At 44.5% G+C, this 17,703-nt stretch overlaps 2 protein-coding genes across 3 annotated transcripts in view; one reads left to right on the top strand and one right to left on the bottom strand.

Moving 5' to 3' along the window:
- LOC116382728 (low-density lipoprotein receptor-related protein 1-like) overlaps positions 1 to 17,703 on the top strand; it is an 85,774-nt gene that overhangs the window by 49,098 nt on the left and 18,973 nt on the right. For both annotated transcript variants that reach the window (XM_031845990.1, XM_031845982.1), the window contains exons 18-41: positions 57 to 173; positions 277 to 357; positions 1,336 to 1,503; positions 2,824 to 3,006; positions 3,095 to 3,292; positions 3,430 to 3,675; positions 4,579 to 4,776; positions 6,302 to 6,506; positions 6,690 to 6,854; positions 6,968 to 7,212; positions 7,418 to 7,549; positions 8,427 to 8,654; positions 9,000 to 9,174; positions 10,989 to 11,083; positions 11,184 to 11,333; positions 11,529 to 11,669; positions 11,878 to 12,003; positions 12,123 to 12,254; positions 12,386 to 12,520; positions 12,856 to 12,985; positions 13,129 to 13,255; positions 13,363 to 13,514; positions 13,614 to 13,738; positions 13,909 to 14,283. In XM_031845990.1, the coding sequence (XP_031701850.1) occupies positions 57 to 173; positions 277 to 357; positions 1,336 to 1,503; positions 2,824 to 3,006; positions 3,095 to 3,292; positions 3,430 to 3,675; positions 4,579 to 4,776; positions 6,302 to 6,506; positions 6,690 to 6,854; positions 6,968 to 7,212; positions 7,418 to 7,549; positions 8,427 to 8,654; positions 9,000 to 9,174; positions 10,989 to 11,083; positions 11,184 to 11,333; positions 11,529 to 11,669; positions 11,878 to 12,003; positions 12,123 to 12,254; positions 12,386 to 12,520; positions 12,856 to 12,985; positions 13,129 to 13,255; positions 13,363 to 13,514; positions 13,614 to 13,738; positions 13,909 to 14,283 (4,029 nt within the window). The remainder of the gene's footprint in view (positions 1 to 56; positions 174 to 276; positions 358 to 1,335; positions 1,504 to 2,823; positions 3,007 to 3,094; positions 3,293 to 3,429; positions 3,676 to 4,578; positions 4,777 to 6,301; positions 6,507 to 6,689; positions 6,855 to 6,967; positions 7,213 to 7,417; positions 7,550 to 8,426; positions 8,655 to 8,999; positions 9,175 to 10,988; positions 11,084 to 11,183; positions 11,334 to 11,528; positions 11,670 to 11,877; positions 12,004 to 12,122; positions 12,255 to 12,385; positions 12,521 to 12,855; positions 12,986 to 13,128; positions 13,256 to 13,362; positions 13,515 to 13,613; positions 13,739 to 13,908; positions 14,284 to 17,703) is intronic.
- On the bottom strand, positions 14,092 to 16,733 carry LOC116382740 (delta-type opioid receptor-like). Its single transcript, XM_031846003.1, has one exon. It carries the CDS (start codon positions 16,063 to 16,065, stop codon positions 15,019 to 15,021), a length of 1,047 nt encoding a protein of 348 aa, XP_031701863.1. The 5' UTR covers positions 16,066 to 16,733; the 3' UTR covers positions 14,092 to 15,018.

Below are 17,703 nucleotides of genomic sequence, written 5' to 3'. Positions count from 1 at the left end.
ACGGGTCTTTTTCAGTCGTTCACGTGTGACATGAGCTCCGCTGTGTTGTCTTTTAGCTCGTACCTGTCCACCTAATCAATACTCGTGTGCCAGTGGGCGCTGCATCCCTATTTCCTGGACATGTGACCTGGATGATGACTGCGGTGATCGGTCAGATGAACCTGCATCATGTGGTTGGTCAACTTCAGTGATTTGGTCTATAGCTAAAGGGTGATTTATAGCTGTTATTAGAGGTTGTTTTAACGTTGAATTTCTAAATTGTAGTTTTGTCCACAGCCTACCCCACATGTTTCCCCCTCACCCAGTTTACCTGCAACAATGGACGCTGCATCAACATAAACTGGCGCTGTGATAATGGTTAGTGTCTGTTCTGTATCTCTTCACCTCTTCTCCTGTATGCCCGTTTACAGTGGCGACCACTTGCTTTCCTTTGTCACATGTTTGCTGTGCATGTTTTACCACCACCCCCATATTAGCGCACACTCTTCTTTTTGTCACCTTGTACGTTTGTGTGTTTTTAGCTTTACTGTTTCTGCTGTCTGTTGTTGGTTTTGTTGTACTGTGTTGTGCTGTTCGCCCACTCTGCTGTCTTCCATTGGTTCTGTCTTTCAGAAAAGGATTGTGGGGACGGCTCTGATGAGTTGAATTGTCCAAACCTGACCGGTTAGTGCATAGATCAACATGCACCACAACAGCCATGATGCTAGCCTAGTTCTAGGACTCAGTTCAGGAACAGTTAGGGCTGCTTTTCGGCATTGAACATGGCCACACGTGCCAATACTGCTCTCCTTCGTTTACTGTAGTCTTCTGCACATAGGTTCGAAGCTAAATTAGATTTGATATCTTGTAATGCATTATTCAGTCAAGCGAAAAGTGTAGTCAAATAATTTCTTTTAATACAATTTCATTTGGTAAAGATTTAATAGAATGTCAGGCTGAATGAAAATAAGTAGTTAAACCACAGAGTATGTTTCCCTGATTACTATGAAATTAAATGCTGTGAAATGCACTAAAGGTTTTACATCAGGTTGCCCTTTTACATTAGTACGGGCATAAAAGTGCTTAAGTTATGATGCTCTGCTGCCAGGCTCAATGTATCAGTGCTCGGTACATTCCCTCATGGTGCATGGTCTGATCTATGCAGTTTCTGTCATTATTTACTTTCATCTCTCATACTCTTTCATTTGTATTTCATTGTTTTCTCTGTCACTGTGTTAATTGTGAAAGAAAAGCAATTACTTTCTGCATATTTATATTTACATTTGTTCCCCTTGAGGCAGTGGGTGCCTCATAATGTGAGAGAGTGGGTGTTGTTTGATTGTGTTTGTTTTTCAGATAACGACTGCGGTGACAACAGCGACGAGGCAGGCTGTAGTCACTCCTGCTCCAGCGCTCAGTTCAAGTGTAACAGCGGCCGCTGCATCCCAGATTACTGGACCTGTGATGGAGATAACGACTGTGGGGACTACAGCGACGAGACGCACGCAAACTGCACCAATCAGGGTCAGTGTTCCAACATTGCCGATCAGGTGGAACAGTTGGGAAACAGTAGTAACATCTAGGAAATAAGGATTTATAGTCTTTTTTTTTTTTTTTTTAATTAAACCACCATGCTTGCAACAATGCTTTTCCATTTGCCAAGAAAATTCATATCAAAAATACAGTGCTAATTCTTGGTCGTTTTCAAACAATTTTTATATCAATATGTCAAGAACAAAATTATGCCTAAATAATAATAATAACTTTTCACTAGTTTTTAATCCACAGCTGCTTTCAAAGAGTGCTGGTTTTGCCTCGGTGCTGACTTTCTGTCCTTGTTCATACAGCACACCTGCAGGACGATTCTATACCCTGTAACTAAGACAACTGAAATAACTTAAACGTGTTCAGTATAAAATCTATAAACACAGTACCCCAGTATGGTTTATTTGTGCATACCACATCTCAGTAATTATTTGTGGCAAGATTACGTGATCATAAATATGAGTTGCTGCAGCTGATGGGACTGACCGCAGTTGATACCAGCCACTAATAATGCATGTTAATGGCTTTCTCCTGATCCCAACTTGTTTACAAGTGTGCCTTGGGTTCGCTATGCACACCTGGACATGGAAATGCCTGAAGAACCTGCACATGATGCAATGAGTACTCTGCGTCCCAGTCACCAAGAAACACCTTTATTAACAAGTCAATATTAAAAGCTGAAGCAGACGTTAAAAGCCACCATTCACAAACAAATAGCCGCTGGTCCTTTTTTAAACAGTATTCAAGGAACACTGCTGAGACGGGTGGTCGTTATTATCATGGATGGATGGTTGCATCTCCACACTGTTTTGTCATTTATTCCCTGGACTGCACTAGGCACTAAAATCATAGCTAGTATTTACAGTGTAGTCAGTAGATGTAACAGGTCCCTGGTCCCCATTAGTTATACTGGCACATAATTAATCTCCCTAGTCGTTTAGTGAGTGATATAATAACTGTGAAGATATACAGTACCTACTTATAATTATTTATTCAGTATTATGCTTGTGCTGTTAAGAGCAACGTTGAAACAATAACACAAATGATTCATTGGCAGCTGGTGTTTATGACTAAAGCAATGACCCTCTGAACGCATCCTTGAATCTGGTCAGTATTTCTCGTTGCTAAGACTTGTTGCCATCCAGAGTTCCAACAAACAGCTCATTAGCTTTTGTATTCACAGTCTTTTGATGCTGCACATTGTCTCTGCTCAAGACTGTGTGTCCTGATGTAATTAATCCAGGCAAGGATTGAAGACAATGCCACTTTAGAGTCTTAATGACATCTCTCTCTCCGCAGCCACGCGTCCCCCTGGAGGTTGTCATACAGATGAGTTCCAGTGTCGTATGGACGGCCTGTGCATCCCCCTGCGTTGGCGCTGCGACGGAGACACTGACTGCATGGACCTGAGCGACGAGAAGAACTGTGAGGGCGTCACACACATGTGCGACCCAGCTGTCAAGTTTGGCTGCAGGGACTCTGGTGAGGGGACCATACTTCAAATGAATGAGAAGTACGTGAAGTCAGTTTAAGTAGTTATTTTTAAGGTAACCCTGCCTTCTGTCCCCAGCACGCTGTATCAGCAAAGCCTGGGTGTGCGACGGAGACAGCGACTGTGAGGACAACTCCGACGAGGACAACTGTGAGGCGCTGGTGTGTAAGCTCTCTCACCATGTGTGTGCCAACGACTCCACCATCTGCCTGCCTGCAGAGAAACTTTGTGATGGCACGGATGACTGCCCAGATGGCTCCGATGAGAAACTCTGCGGTAAGAAACAACAGTGCCCAGGCTGCGTTTCAGTACAGGGAACGCCATAACAGCGAGTAAAAGTCTGCATCTTAAAATAACAGTTCTGTGTAGCTATCCTTTGTGTCAGTCCTGATCTGATTTTCTCTATTTTACAGACCTGTGTTCACTGGACAATGGCGACTGCAGCCATAACTGCACAGTGGCCCCTGGCGAGGGGATAATCTGTTCGTGCCCACTGGGTATGGAGTTGGGGCTCGACAACAAGACCTGTCAAATCCAGAGCTTCTGTGCCAAACACCTTAAGTGCAGTCAACGCTGCGAACAGGACAAGTTCAGTGTGAAATGTTCTTGTTACGAGGGCTGGGAGCTGGAGCCTGATATGGAGAACTGCAAGAGCACGGGTAAGGGGCCGAGGGAACAGAACAAGAGGGGGAGATGGTGGGCGGGAAGGATCAGGGGAAGGCGAGAGACATCAGTGAAGAATTTAAACATTTGATTGATTGTAGCTGTACTGTTAGGGAGGACGCTAGAGAAGTGACTGGGTTCTGGGCTCTGTCAGGGTTCAAGGCTGCAGAATCCAGAAATGTGGTGTGAGTTTGGGATCAACCGAAGGAGAAGCCGCCCAAGCAGGAAACTGTGGTTAGAGAAGACTCAGTATGCCAAAATGTGATACTCCTTTGGACAATAGACGAAGCACTGGAGACAGAAAAGAGGAAGAGCTTAAATACTGTTCACGTGTGTAAATGACTAAGAAAACGTAAAAAAAGACTTGGGCATTGGTTCCTAGCTGTCATTGTTATTATTTTATGAAAAGACAGAATCTGAACTATTAAAGAACAAAGTGAAGAACAGATAAGCGGTTTGTTTAAGTCAGAGAGGGGACAAGATGTAAAAAAAATGGAAACTGCTCGGTCACAGGAAATCAGCTTGGAATTTTATTAACCACATATAGAATATAGTTCTCTCCCTGCAGCAACTTGCCAATGAGGCAACATGAATTTATGATTGTGCTCTTCACTGCCAGGTCTTAGAGGCTAGCCGCCAGCACCCTGTCATTCATCTGGCTGCCTGTTAGGTACAGATAACTCCTGTCTTATTTACTCAGTGTTTTAATTACCCAGGATTAGAGCCACTTTCAACACAGCCCCTCTGTCATTGGACAAGTCATTCACTGCAGTGTAACATAGCTGCGATGTTTTCCACGCTGTAAAGCAGAGCTGCTCTGCAGTATTTTGAGTAACAAGGATTTTAACCCTTTACCATCTGCTTTGTTCTTCACTGATCTATCTTGTTCATCTCCGCAGATCCTTTCAAGCCCTTTATCATTTTCTCAAACCGCCACGAGATCCGCCGCATTGATCTGAATAAAGGAGAGTTCAGTGTGTTGGTCCCGGGCCTGAGGAACACCATTGCCCTGGACTTCCATCTCAGCGAGAGCGCCCTTTATTGGACCGATGTGGTGGAGGACAAGATCTATCGTGGGAAGCTGTCCGAGAACGGCGGTGAGCATTTTGACACGTTCAATTTGCTTAAAATACTTTTTTGTACCATCTAGGATTAAATATATGCTACTTACAGATATTTTAGGTTTTGATGTAAAAGGAAGGTCCACCATATAGATTTCTTCCAGATTTCAGCCACATCAAGTGGTCTTCGTCAGATAGAGATTACATCGGTGCACATTGGTTGTGGTTATTAACATTTAATTTAATTATTTTAATTAACAACACCATCAGATAAAGTGAAGATAGACATTTGGAATATTGAATGTCAGAAGCAAGTTACTGGACTCCTATGAGTCATAACATTTGAATCTCTAAATATGGTGTTGCACACTGGGAACATACTGTATATTCTAGTTCTGTTGAGGTCAACCATTTGTACTTTGTTGTGATTTAACTGTGATTTAACTGTTTGTGACGAGGCCTAGCAGGCAAGAATATCTGGTAAACTATTCAGGTTATTTGCATGTTGCTGTCGGTAAGCTGCACTGTCGGTGCTGTTCCAGTGGCTTCTTGTGAGCAGAAAATCCGATGTGGTTTCATAAAGGCCAGACCGGTCGATCATGACCAGTGTGCATAACAAACAATGGCCTATCACCACCACAGCAGTAATAAATGAGCAAATCACGTGTACAAGTCTGCACTTAAGTCGTGTTGCATTTATGTATTTTTCTGTGCATGTAGTTGTTATGTGCCACGTTTCCTTTGCTAAGCTAATGGGCTACATACAGTAGAGTGTGTTGTTTTCATTGCTTCAGACAGGATAATGACTCATCTCAAATAATTAGCCCTGTCCCTTTGATTAGGGACTCAGTGGAAAATGAAAGGGATAGAGAGAGGCTGGAAAATGAGTCTCTTTAGCCAAGACACCACATATTTAGTTTTCTCTCTCTGAAATTGTGGTATCGCAACCCCTGCTGAGACACGACTGTATTTATTTATGTTTTCATTTATCGTACTGACATGTGATTTCTCCCAAACATAGCTAACAATTTGATTAAAGGAATCACAGATTGTAATGCAATGTTAGTTTTGAATCCTAATAGCTTGATTACATTTACATCGTTTGTAAATACTTGAAGCAAAGCGGATCACTGCTTCGGGTTACAGTGTAATCTGAAATGTTGCCATCAGCAAATCCCAGCCCTCGAAGCTTTCATCCATACATATTGAAATACTGTGTGAATTCATTAAGAAAATTAAGCGCCCCGAAGGAATCTTTATTTTACTGAGTAGCAAGTTGAAATATGACTAGATCAGAGTTCTCCAGCAGGTTTAAACAAAGATGGATGATGCCTGGTAATTCTTTCTTTTCCACTATGTTAGATAGAGTTCACAAACAATCAAAGTGTACTGACATTTAGTTGAACTTGTCAAGGATTAAAAACTCAATACAGTTTGAATTTCCATTGTAGTCCTCGTAAAAAAGGGATAAGATGACATATCTTCAAGTCAAGTAAGAAAGTTTAAAAGGCACACGAAACAAAACATGTTTACCATTTATCCTTTTCGTCTGTCCTCGTAGCTTTAACCAGCTTCGATGTGGTAATCCAGTATGGGCTGGCTACTCCCGAGGGCTTGGCAGTGGACTGGATAGCAGGAAACATTTACTGGGTGGAAAGCAACCTGGATCAGATAGAGGTGGCCAAGTTGGACGGCACCATGAGGACCACGCTGCTGGCTGGGGAGGTGGAGCACCCTCGAGCTATCGCCCTGGATCCCCGGGATGGGTATGCTTACTGTACCTCCTGCCGACATCAAACAAAACACATTTACAATTAATGATGATGGCATTTAAAGGCGTATTTAAAGGGTAAACATGTTTGTGATTGTGGAGCTGGCTTCACACACTGATCCTGAACCTATTGCAGCATAATCTTTTGATAACTGCATGTTGTGGAATGACGTTGCAGGATCCTCTTCTGGACAGACTGGGATGCCAGCTTGCCCAGGATTGAAGCTGCATCCATGAGTGGGCAAGGCAGGAAGACCATCCATAAGGAAACCGGCAACGGAGGCTGGCCAAATGGACTCACTGTGGATTATCTAGAGCGACGCATCTTCTGGATCGATGCCAGGTCATAAAAAGGGCACAGACATGAACACACTCACACAAACGCCTTCATTTGATGCACATTCGGTGTCCTTCAGTCACACCCAGAAACTAACTGAAAAGTTGTGCCGTATGCAGGTCTGATGCCATTTATTCAGCCAAGTACGACGGCTCTGGGCTGATCGAGGTTCTGAGAGGACATGAGTATCTGTCACATCCCTTTGCCGTCACTATGTATGGCGGAGAGGTTTACTGGACGGACTGGAGGACCAACACGCTGGCAAAGGCAAACAAGTGGACGGGAGGCAACGTCACTGTGGTCCAGAGAACCAACACACAACCTTTTGACCTCCAGGTCTACCATCCATCCAGACAGCCGCAGGGTGAGAAACACAGTGTTACACGTGAACATACACATACTGGCGTATATTAAAAGTGTTTGAAATTAGGGCTACAGAAGCAACTAGTTATTCCTTTAACACTAGTATATTCATTATGAGAGCGACAACTCAATAGTATACATGCTGATTTATGAGATGGTTCAAGTGTACATTCTAAATAATTTTTTCCATACTCGCTTCTCCCTAGCTCCTAACCCATGTGCGGCTAAAGATGGCAAGGAGCCCTGCTCTCATCTATGTCTCATCAACTACAATCAGACGTTCTCGTGTGCCTGCCCTCACCTCATGAAGCTGGGCCCTGACAAACGCAGTTGTTATGGTAAGCGTGAGCACACGTACATAAATGCAGTTACTGTAGTAAACATACTCTTTGATTCCCCTTTGAGCTAGCAGAAAATTTTCCCCTCTGCTTGTCTTGGCAAGTTGAATGCCACAGTGTAGTCCCAGTCCTTACAGAATTGTTTATTTCCATGTGTGTGTGTGTGTGTGAGAGAGAAAGAGAGAGAGAGAGAGAGAGAGAGAGAGAGAGGATTATTAAACAATCTAGACTTTTTTTCACTTTGAGTTGCTATTGCTTTGACAGCTTTGGAGCGCATTGAAGTGTCTGTCTGTGAAAAGTGAGAGCGGGCCTGTTTATTCAGTGTGTGAGTTTAGTATTCAGGGAAGCACTTTCTATTATCTTCAGGGGTAATGGAATGGAGAGCCCCTTTCTGTCTGATGGAAGGCATCAGCCACAACCTTCCAAATCCACCACCTAGTCTGGCCTGGCCGATACAGCCCTGACACTGTCATTACTCTCCCCCTCTCTCTGTCTGCTTCCCTCTCGTCCTGTCTATCATTTAAGCTGCACACAGTTGAACGATGATAGGACTGTTGAGACCAACGCAATTGTAACGTCTCTGCGCTGATTGAATTTACTCTCGCTGTCACAGCTGTGCTATTGCGTTAGCCAGCCAGACACAATCATTAGAGTCAAAGATGCAATTGGATTAACTGTTTGTTCGAGTGGCAGGAATAATGCGCCGATGCACCCATCCATGCTGCAACCACCGATCCCAACAACCCTAGCATTTGCGTCCACTCATGCATTTGACTTTTGTCTTGAAGCTGCATTTAACTCCTGATTACCCCCATTGAATGCCGAAGGTTTTGGGAGTTACTGAAGGATGCTTGCCAACATGTTCCCCACCCTACAGAGTCTCGTCGGTTCCTGCTGTATGCTCGCCAGATTGAGATCAGAGGGGTGGACATCGACAACCCTTATTACAACTACATCATCTCCTTCACCGTGCCTGATATCGACAACGTGACTGTGGTGGACTATGATGCTCTGGAGCACCGTATCTACTGGTCAGACGTCCGCACCCAGACCATCAAGAGAGCTTTCATCAATGGCACTGGAGTTGAGACTGTGGTCTCTGCTGGTACGGAGGAGGCAACACAACAAAATACACACCTGACTAGAGGCTCATTGTTTTCAGTATTGACAGCTTTTTTTCAAACAGGCAGATTGGTTTGTATATCATTCACTTGGATATTATGTTCATGTGTTTTAAAGCAGTGTCCTGCTCCAAGAAAACAACTCTTTACAGTTTGCAAATTGAAATTTACCGTTTGTTAAACCCCGCCTCCAAACATGCATTATCCAATCTTAGCTTAGTAACTGACACTAGGCACTTGCCAAAGCAGTGCATGTTGCACACAAAGACTTTGGAAGGTAGTGTCTTCTGAGTAATGGCTCTGTGTGTATGTCGTATATCTTTCTTCAGATCTGCCCAATGCTCACGGCCTGGCAGTGGACTGGGTGTCCAGGAACCTGTTCTGGACCAGTTATGATGCCAATAAGAAACAGATTAATGTTGCCAGACTGGACGGCTCCTTCAAAAATGCTGTCATCCAGGGCCTAGACAAACCACACTGTCTGGTGCTGCATCCAATACTAGGGTTGGTCGTCCACACACACACACACACACACTAAATCTGTCACTTATTCTAAATTAAGCTTTCAGAAATTGTTCTCAGACACCCTCCTGATTTCACCTTTAACCTACAACACGTACACACAGAAGTGTGCACACACAATTATACACACTCAGGCGGTGTCTGGCTGTCAGGCTCCCTTCTGTTTGCAGTCAGCGATGACAGGCAGAGTCGTTTGGTATAGATGGTCGCTGACCTCTGACTGTTACTTCGCTCAGGATGTGGTTCCAATTTTTCTCCCCTCGCGTCATCTTTCTCCTCCGTCGCTCTCTTTCTACATCTTGCTCCATTTCTATTTTTGAAAGATGGCTGCATGCGCTCAGATATACAGTACTATCTGTAAATGATTTACTGGGAGTGTCTCTGTGGCTATCTGTCGCTATTTCTGACCCAGTGTTTATCATACATCCTGTCCCCTCCTGCCTTGTTTAGCAAATGTCCATTTTCCCTCCCTTCTTCTCCTTGAAACCTCATCCCCCCTAACTCCCCAAACAGAACCTGGCCTCTGTCCCTCCTCTGTCTCAAGAGCAGAAACAGACTATCTGTATTTATATATTTAGTTCTGTCCTGCATGAATATGTGTGCTTTTGAGTGTTTGAGGTGGATGAAGAAAGGATATTTTCTGAAGAAATGTCCCTGCCTCCTTGTGTTTTTTTGTGTACTCCTTCCTGCTTTCAAAGACTTAGCCTACTTAAGCGGAGGAATGTTTCCGATTTGAGCATTGTTGGCATGGGGGAAAATGAGAAGCAGATGCTGGGTCCATATGCTGGGGCTGTCTCCTCTTTCTGGCACATAAACACACTGCCCAGAATATGTCCAGGAGTGGGTGGGGGCAAAGAGAGTCAGGGAGGGACAAACTCAAACTTGTGTGTATGTGTGCAAAAGAATGAGGGCGTTTAAATGCTGCAGAAACTTTATTTAAAGGCATGTTCTCAAACAAATGAAGGGTGTGGTGGATGTGGTGGGATTTAACAGGAAGTGGGTGATGGGAGAAGATGGATACCCTTTAAACATAGATTACACACAGTCTAAACACAGTGACACACAATCAAACACAATCAATTGTCCTGTATTCTCCACGCTGTATACTCCGCATTTATGTGTGAGGACTTTGACCAGTTTGAGAAGCAACGAAGTTGAAGGCAATGACAAGCCTGAGGTCATTTTTCAGCTGCTGATTTGAAGTGGTTCCCCATGCCTATATATCGGCTTCATCCAACTTCTTCAGCCTCTGTTGAACTTGAGAGACATCTTTTTTTTTCTTTTTTTTTACATTCCTATTAGTCACATATGGTATGATTTCCAGACTATATGCTCAATAGATTCTACAGGATTTTTTTGTTGCTATTCCTAACACTATTATAATAATATTATATACTGCTATATATTATACTTTCCCATTTATAAGACCATGCAGTCTTTTTTAGATCACTTTTTCAAGAGAGAAAACATTTCCTAAGATTCGACACAGAACCACAAAACCAGCATACAAACAATGACCACAGGTAAACGAAAGGCAGCCACAACAATCAACCAACGAAATATTTAAAAAAGACTATTACAACAGTCATGACAAACATCACAAGATAAATTGATTCCCTCAAATCATTTATTTAACCTTTTTGTCAATAAGTGCCACACAATGAGCAATGACTTTTATATGGTGAGACTTGGGAGTCATATTAGGTGGCCTATTGACTATGTTTAGAGTATAAGGTAAGATTTAAAGTATGATTTAAGAATGATTTAGAAGTTCTCTCTCTGTCTGACCCTTTCAGGAAACTCTACTGGACAGATGGGGACAATATCAGCATAGCTAACACAGACGGCAACAACCGAAGTGTTCTCTTCACTGGCCAGAAAGGCCCTGTCGGTGAGTGACATACTCTACCTCTTTGTCTGACTGCATGAGAGACAGCACACCCTAGTGAAAGGGCATGTCATTACATATCAGCTCTCTGTTGGTTTTCCAGGTCTCTCCATTGACTTTGACACTGAGCAGTTGTACTGGATCAGCTCAGGAAACAGCACCATCAACCGCTGTAAACTGGACGGCTCTGGACTGGAAGTGCTTGACGGAGTAAAGGGCAAGCTGACCAAGGCTACTGCTCTGGCCATCATGGGTACGTTTCCAGAAAATGTTCATTTTAGCCAGCAATATATGCAGAGAGAGCTCAGCCCTGACATATGATAACGTTCTTGTTTAATGTATGTGTGCCTTTAAATGTTGCTCTTAGTTAAGGTTGAGGGTTCTTCGGGTGTTAGGTCGGGTTCTGATGGCGAGTGCTAAGCATCCTGTCCTCTGTTGTATCCTTTAGGAGACAAGTTGTGGTGGGCGGACCAAGGAACAGACCAGATAGGAACCTGTGACAAGAAGGATGGTGGCAACTGGAAAATCCTGAGGAACAGCACGTCCCCCATGATGCACATGAAAATCTACAATGAAACTGTGCAGAAAGGTGCAGAGCTGGTTAAATTACTGTTAAATTACTAAGCAAATGCATTTAAAAAAAACGAAGGGAGGAAAATATGTCCTTGTCTCATTGAAGGTCTGTTTTGCTTGCTGCATGTGGCCTGTTTATCTATGCCAAAGCACATCTGTTTATGTCTCTGTAACTCCTCTTTGATATGTTTTCTGTATTTGTTTTCGTGCTTTTGTGTTCCCAGGCGCCAATCTCTGCAGTAATAACAATGGAGACTGTTCCCAGCTGTGTCTCCCCACCTCCCCGACCACCAGAGCCTGCATGTGCACTGCAGGATACAGCCTGCGCACAGGGCAACAGTCTTGTGAGGGTAGGACACATTCATACGCGTTTTCTTGATTTTGCCAAATTTGGATCTAAGAATTTATGAAAATGAAAAATGTGTGCTGTAACTCAAAACATGGAGTTTTATTTGTTTTTTTTCTGTAGGTGTTGGCTCTTTCCTGCTGTACTCTGTGCATGAAGGCATACGTGGTATTCCTTTGGACCCATCAGACAAGTCTGATGCCCTGGTACCAGTGTCGGGCACATCCCTGGCTGTGGGCATAGATTTCCATGCTGGTAAGACTTTTTTACAACAATAAAAATGACTCTGAAATACCAGATTAATTTACCAATGCATTTAGTATGTGTTACTGTATTAGAGTAAAGGAAAGTTCTGATCAGTCCAACTCTTTCACTTGTTTTCACAGACAATGACACAATCTACTGGGTGGACATGGGCCTGAGCACCATTAGCAGGGCCAAGAGAGACCAGACCTGGAGAGAGGACGTGGTCACTAACGGCATCGGCAGGGTGGAGGGCATCGCTGTGGACTGGATAGCAGGTGAGAGACTCCACAGACATGTAATAAACAGTGTACATGACCAAGATTGTGGACTTCAAACAGCATCAATCATAGATACTGATAAAACTAAGTTTCACTTTTGCTGTCAGTATATCTATCATCCTTTGTTTTTCTGTTACCACGCAGTAGTAAGGGAGATGAATATAAAGCAAGGAGGAAAACCTATTGTACTAGAAAACAGGAAAGAGATACACAAAGAACAGACACAGAAGGGACAAATAATTTAATTCCGAGGTCATTGAAAGTCACTTTTAGTGTCCAGAAGGAGGTTTTACAGGGCCGGAGCATTAATGTTTCTCCTTCATCCTCTACAGGAAACATCTACTGGACGGACCAAGGCTTTGATGTGATCGAGGTGGCCAGACTGAATGGCTCTTTCCGCTATGTGGTGATCTCCCAGGGCCTGGATAAGCCTCGGGCCATCACTGTCCACCCTGCGAAAGGGTGAGAGGAGACAACACTCCAATTACTACTGTAGCTGTCTGTAGCTTCTGCTTCTGTAATCTCTCTCATTATTGATTACTGAGGAAGTTGTCTCTGTGTGTGTGTGTGTGTGTGTGTGTGTGTGTGTGTGTGTGTGTGTGTAGCTACCTGTTCTGGACAGAGTGGGGCCAGTACCCCCGTATTGAACGGTCTCGTTTGGATGGCACTCAGAGGGCTGTCCTGGTCAATGGCAGTATCAGCTGGCCCAACGGTATCTCCATTGACTATGAGGTGCAGTATAACGGGCCAGCCTTGCATTTATATCACTATATTACAGTGCAGACAGGGAACACTGCATCATAACATCATCTCAACCATTCCCGTCCGTGTGCATGTAGGAGAGTCTGCTGTACTGGTGCGATGCCAGGACAGACAAGATTGAGCGCATCAACCTGGAGACTGGAGAGAACAGGGAGGTGGTGCTGGCCAACAACAACATGGATATGTTCTCTGTGTCTGTGTTTGAGAGCTACATCTACTGGAGTGACAGGTAAGACATACCCACCTCATTTGTCACTTATTGGCGAGTCTTAGTATTTCATTCATCTAGCTTAATTTCTGTTTAATTTCTGTTTAACATTTGGACCAGGACACATGCCAATGGCTCCATAAAGAGAGGCAGCAAGGACAACGCCACAGACTCTGTGTCTCTGAGGACTGGTATTGGTGTACAGCTCAAAGACATCAAGGTTTTCAACAGGGCCAGGCAGCAAGGTAAGCACCACGCCGTTAGTTTTAAAACTGTAAAATGTCTATTGTATTTTTGCATAATCGTTTAATACTTCATAAATGTCACATCACATTTGTTGTGCAATTCCAGGTTGTTTTGAGCAATTTAATTGTAGTTGAGGATTATTTCATGGATTTCACGTCTCTGTGTACAGGAACAAATGTGTGCAAAGACAAAAATGGCGGGTGCCAGCAGCTTTGTCTTTTCCGTGGCAATGGACATCGGACATGTGCCTGCGCTCATGGCATGCTGGCGGAGGACGGCTGCAGCTGTCGTGACTACGACGGCTACCTGCTTTACTCAGAGCGCACCATACTAAAGAGTGTCCACCTGTCGGATGAAAACAACCTGAATGCCCCCATTAAACCATTTGAGGACCCCGAGCATATGAAGAACGTCATCGCACTCACTTTTGATTACAGAGGAGGTGGAGGAAAGGGAGCCAACCGTATCTTTTTCAGCGACATCCACTTCGGCAACATCCAGCGGATCAGTGATGACGGATCCGACCGCAAGACTGTGGTAGAGAGTGAGTATTCCCTCGTTTTAAGTCTAACAGCCACTTGTCAACCTCCACCAGTTTATGTCCCAGTTTATTCCCCCTCCCAAACCTGATTTTGGACACTGGTCATTAGTCAAGAGTTATTTCTGGTTACTCCACTTTATTGGTGAATAACAAAGAACCTTAATTGTAAACATCAGACCCCCCCCCCAGTGAGAAATCTTCTGGAGGAGAAAATCACTGTTTTCCAAAACACTCATCCCAGCGAACCTAAACACAACCAGGAAGCTTTTATTCTGAAGTTGTTGCCAAACTAAAAACAAATTGAATGCTTTGAGAACAGAGTGTATATTAGTATCAACAGGCCTACAGATTCACAGATGACCTTATCTCAGCACAACAAAACACAGGTGCACCGTTAATGTTTTACCAACGTGCCTTTACTGTTTTACAAGGAATGCATGATTCAGGATTGTTTGTCCCACTGTCGCTGGGGAGCGGCAACTCCCAGAGCTACTGGTTTGATCTTCTTTTACAATATCCAGACAACCAGTCTTGTCAAGAGGCAAAGATGTTGAATGTTGCCTGCTGTTGTGAGTGTTGTTGCTTTTCCTTGTTAAGTAGACTTTTTTCATGAGGGTAATGATTGTGTCCTTCAGCAAAGCTGCTCAGCTTATAATTGTTTTACTGTGATTCCCATTAGGATTTGCCCAGTGGCTCAGATGTTTGGGTATATCAAGCTAGTTGTTGATGGTAATTCACTCAAGCAGCTACCATAGCCACAGCAACACTGGTTCTTTGCCCTCCCCTCTTGAACAGCCTTAGTAGGTCTTGTCTGAACTTTTGGGACATCAGTACATATAGGATGGGGTTCATCACCGTAGACGAGGTCGCCATGAGGCGTGCAAATACACTGAAGGGGCCGTAGCGCGGAGATGCACCATTGGCCTCTAAGCTTTCATCCACCAATAAGGCCAGTGTGAGTCCATAGGATGGCAGCCAGCACAGGGTAAAAGCCAGCACCAACATGGCCGACGTCTTGGTCACTTTGCTCTGGTAGCGCTCTACTTGGGGAGCCCTGCCGGTATGCTGCCTCCCCCACAGGAACATGTAGATGCTGCCGTATGCCACCGCAATGGTGACCAGTGGAAGCAAGAAGGCCACGAGGAAGTGAAACAATCCGTAGATCAGCTGCTCTCTGTGGGACGGGAAAGCAAAACAAGCGAGGCCATCAGGGGTTCCGCGTGGGGTTCCCACAAAGCGAAAAACCAGCTGTGGAGTAGCCAGGCAGCAGGCCGGGACCCAGAGGAGCACAGCCGCTATAGACACACGGCGAGGGGAGAGGAGGCTGAAAGCTCTGGCAGGCCGCACCACAGTCAGATATCGAGACGCAGCCAGCATGGCCAGCGTGAAGGCGCTGGCTGAGGAGCAGGCCGATCCCAAGAAGCTCACCAGACGACACATGAAGTCTCCGAACGGCCATCGCTGCATGGCTATGGCAACGGTGTGGAAGGGAAGCATGGAAAGCAAAAGCAAGTCTGCAGCGCTCAGAGCCAGCAGGAGGACGTCAGTTCCTGTGCCTGTCATGGAGCTTGGAGGGGACTGTCCAATATGTCTCCGCCTTCTACACAGGATCATCATCACTATGGTGTGCCCACCAACTCCCAGCGTCAGAATCAGTAGATCTAATACGGGGACGAGGACCTGCTCCACATTGCCCAGCCCCGTGTCGCTGCTGTTCCCCAGCAGATCCCCTGAACCATTAGAGTTCAACAGCAGCATCCTGCCTTCAGTTATGGAGATAGTCATATTGCCACTGTTGGCTTTAGGTTGAGTTCAAATATTCTCAAGCCGGTCATAAGACTACTACTAATACCAGTGGGAATGATTGCTCATACTGTGGGTATGAGTAATCAACTAAGTTCCAATAACTTCCTTAAAGGTTGATGGTAAAATCTACCAATAAAAAAGACTGAAGGTGATTCACATGAGTAAATACACACATAGATTACATACATTCATGTCTACATTGTGAAATGACATTCCCTCTAAAATGGATCCAGCAAATGACCATTTTCATAGTAGAAATCAAGCTGCTTCCAAAGTGCTGTATGTAAATCAAGCCACTCCAGTCCTCGCAATAAGCTCCACCTGTGATTGGCGGGGGGATGGTAAAGTGAGTGAAATAACCTCAGACGCCTCCGTTGAAGTCAAGACACACTCCTGATTTCGTAGTTGCTGGGGTGTCCATCCATCTCTTGTTAAAGCGTCCAAGTGTTGAGAGCTAAATGCCATAGATTGTGTGATTTCCTGTCACCTCAGAGCAGGCGGCTACTCCACATGACATCTCAATCAGGCCCGTGCTCAGCAATCCACATTCAGCCTCGCTCCTGCCTCCAAGGAACGGATCTCCTGAGACGCACAATTCTGGCAGAGGAGGAAATGAAAGGAGGTGAATAGCTCGACAGTAAGAGAGGATGACATGGAGTAAACGGCAGGTGAACTCTGGACTGATTATCCTGGAGCAGGCGAGAGATAGGCTGGCCTGATCTCTGTGGGAGGGACTAATGAGGCCAAACATAGTTTTTCCCAGGGTCAATTGTGTCTGTTTGTTATCTGAAAGGATCTGTACATTTTCTAGGAGTTTTGTTCCTGCACACATTCATACAGAGAGAGACAGAGTGAAATCGCATTTGCCTTCAGAAATCAGGGTAATTCTTGACCGCTGGTCTGATAGAAAACACTGAACTGCTATCACACCTACTGCATATAACGGCAATAAAGAACTATCCGTGTCAGTTCAACCAGCTGAGCGCAAGAGCTGTAAATTCAGCTCGTCTGAATTATTGTAAACAGCAAGAGAAAATCTACAGGAACCCAAATAGGCTTAGGTCAACAATGCAGTGTGAAGATAAACAAAACTGAAAAGCAAGAATTTGAGTAGAGAGAGCTGCAGGCTGGAGCTTTATGATTCATTAACAGCACCAAAGAAAGAGGAAATAGGGGTGAATGGATTTCAAGTTGCTCCTCATCGATTTTTAGCACATTGATTTACGAGCACGAGAAGCAGTGGGGAGTTGTTTTTGTGTCATTCCTTTGCTCAGCTCTCCAGTTGCTTTGGTTCATTGACAGTGTCCTAGCATGAGCCAGGCAAATGTTGATTCATGTTTGCGGCGTTTCACTGGATATGTTGAGGTGTAGTGTTAAGTGTCCCACCTGGGGGTGAACCTCACTGATCCTCCGGCCCGAGCTGATAGAGTGAGATCATACCCAGCCCTGGAAAAGGCCGCTGCAATCACTGTTCCATTGCAGTAACAGTAACAAGAAGGCAGCTATTATCAAGTATTTGGCATTGGAGCGATCTGGTGTGTTTTCAAATATACTTCTCCTGAAGTACAGTTGTGTGTGTGTGTGTGTGTGTGTGTGTGTGTGTGTGTGTGTGTGTGT

Source organism: Anarrhichthys ocellatus, unplaced genomic scaffold (assembly GCF_004355925.1).
Source record: "Anarrhichthys ocellatus isolate YVR2014 unplaced genomic scaffold, GSC_Weel_1.0 scaffold1, whole genome shotgun sequence".
NCBI classification, from domain to species: Eukaryota; Metazoa; Chordata; class Actinopteri; order Perciformes; family Anarhichadidae; genus Anarrhichthys; species Anarrhichthys ocellatus.
The sequence above is the reverse complement of the archived record's forward strand: the minus strand, read 5'-3'. Positions and strand labels throughout refer to the sequence as shown.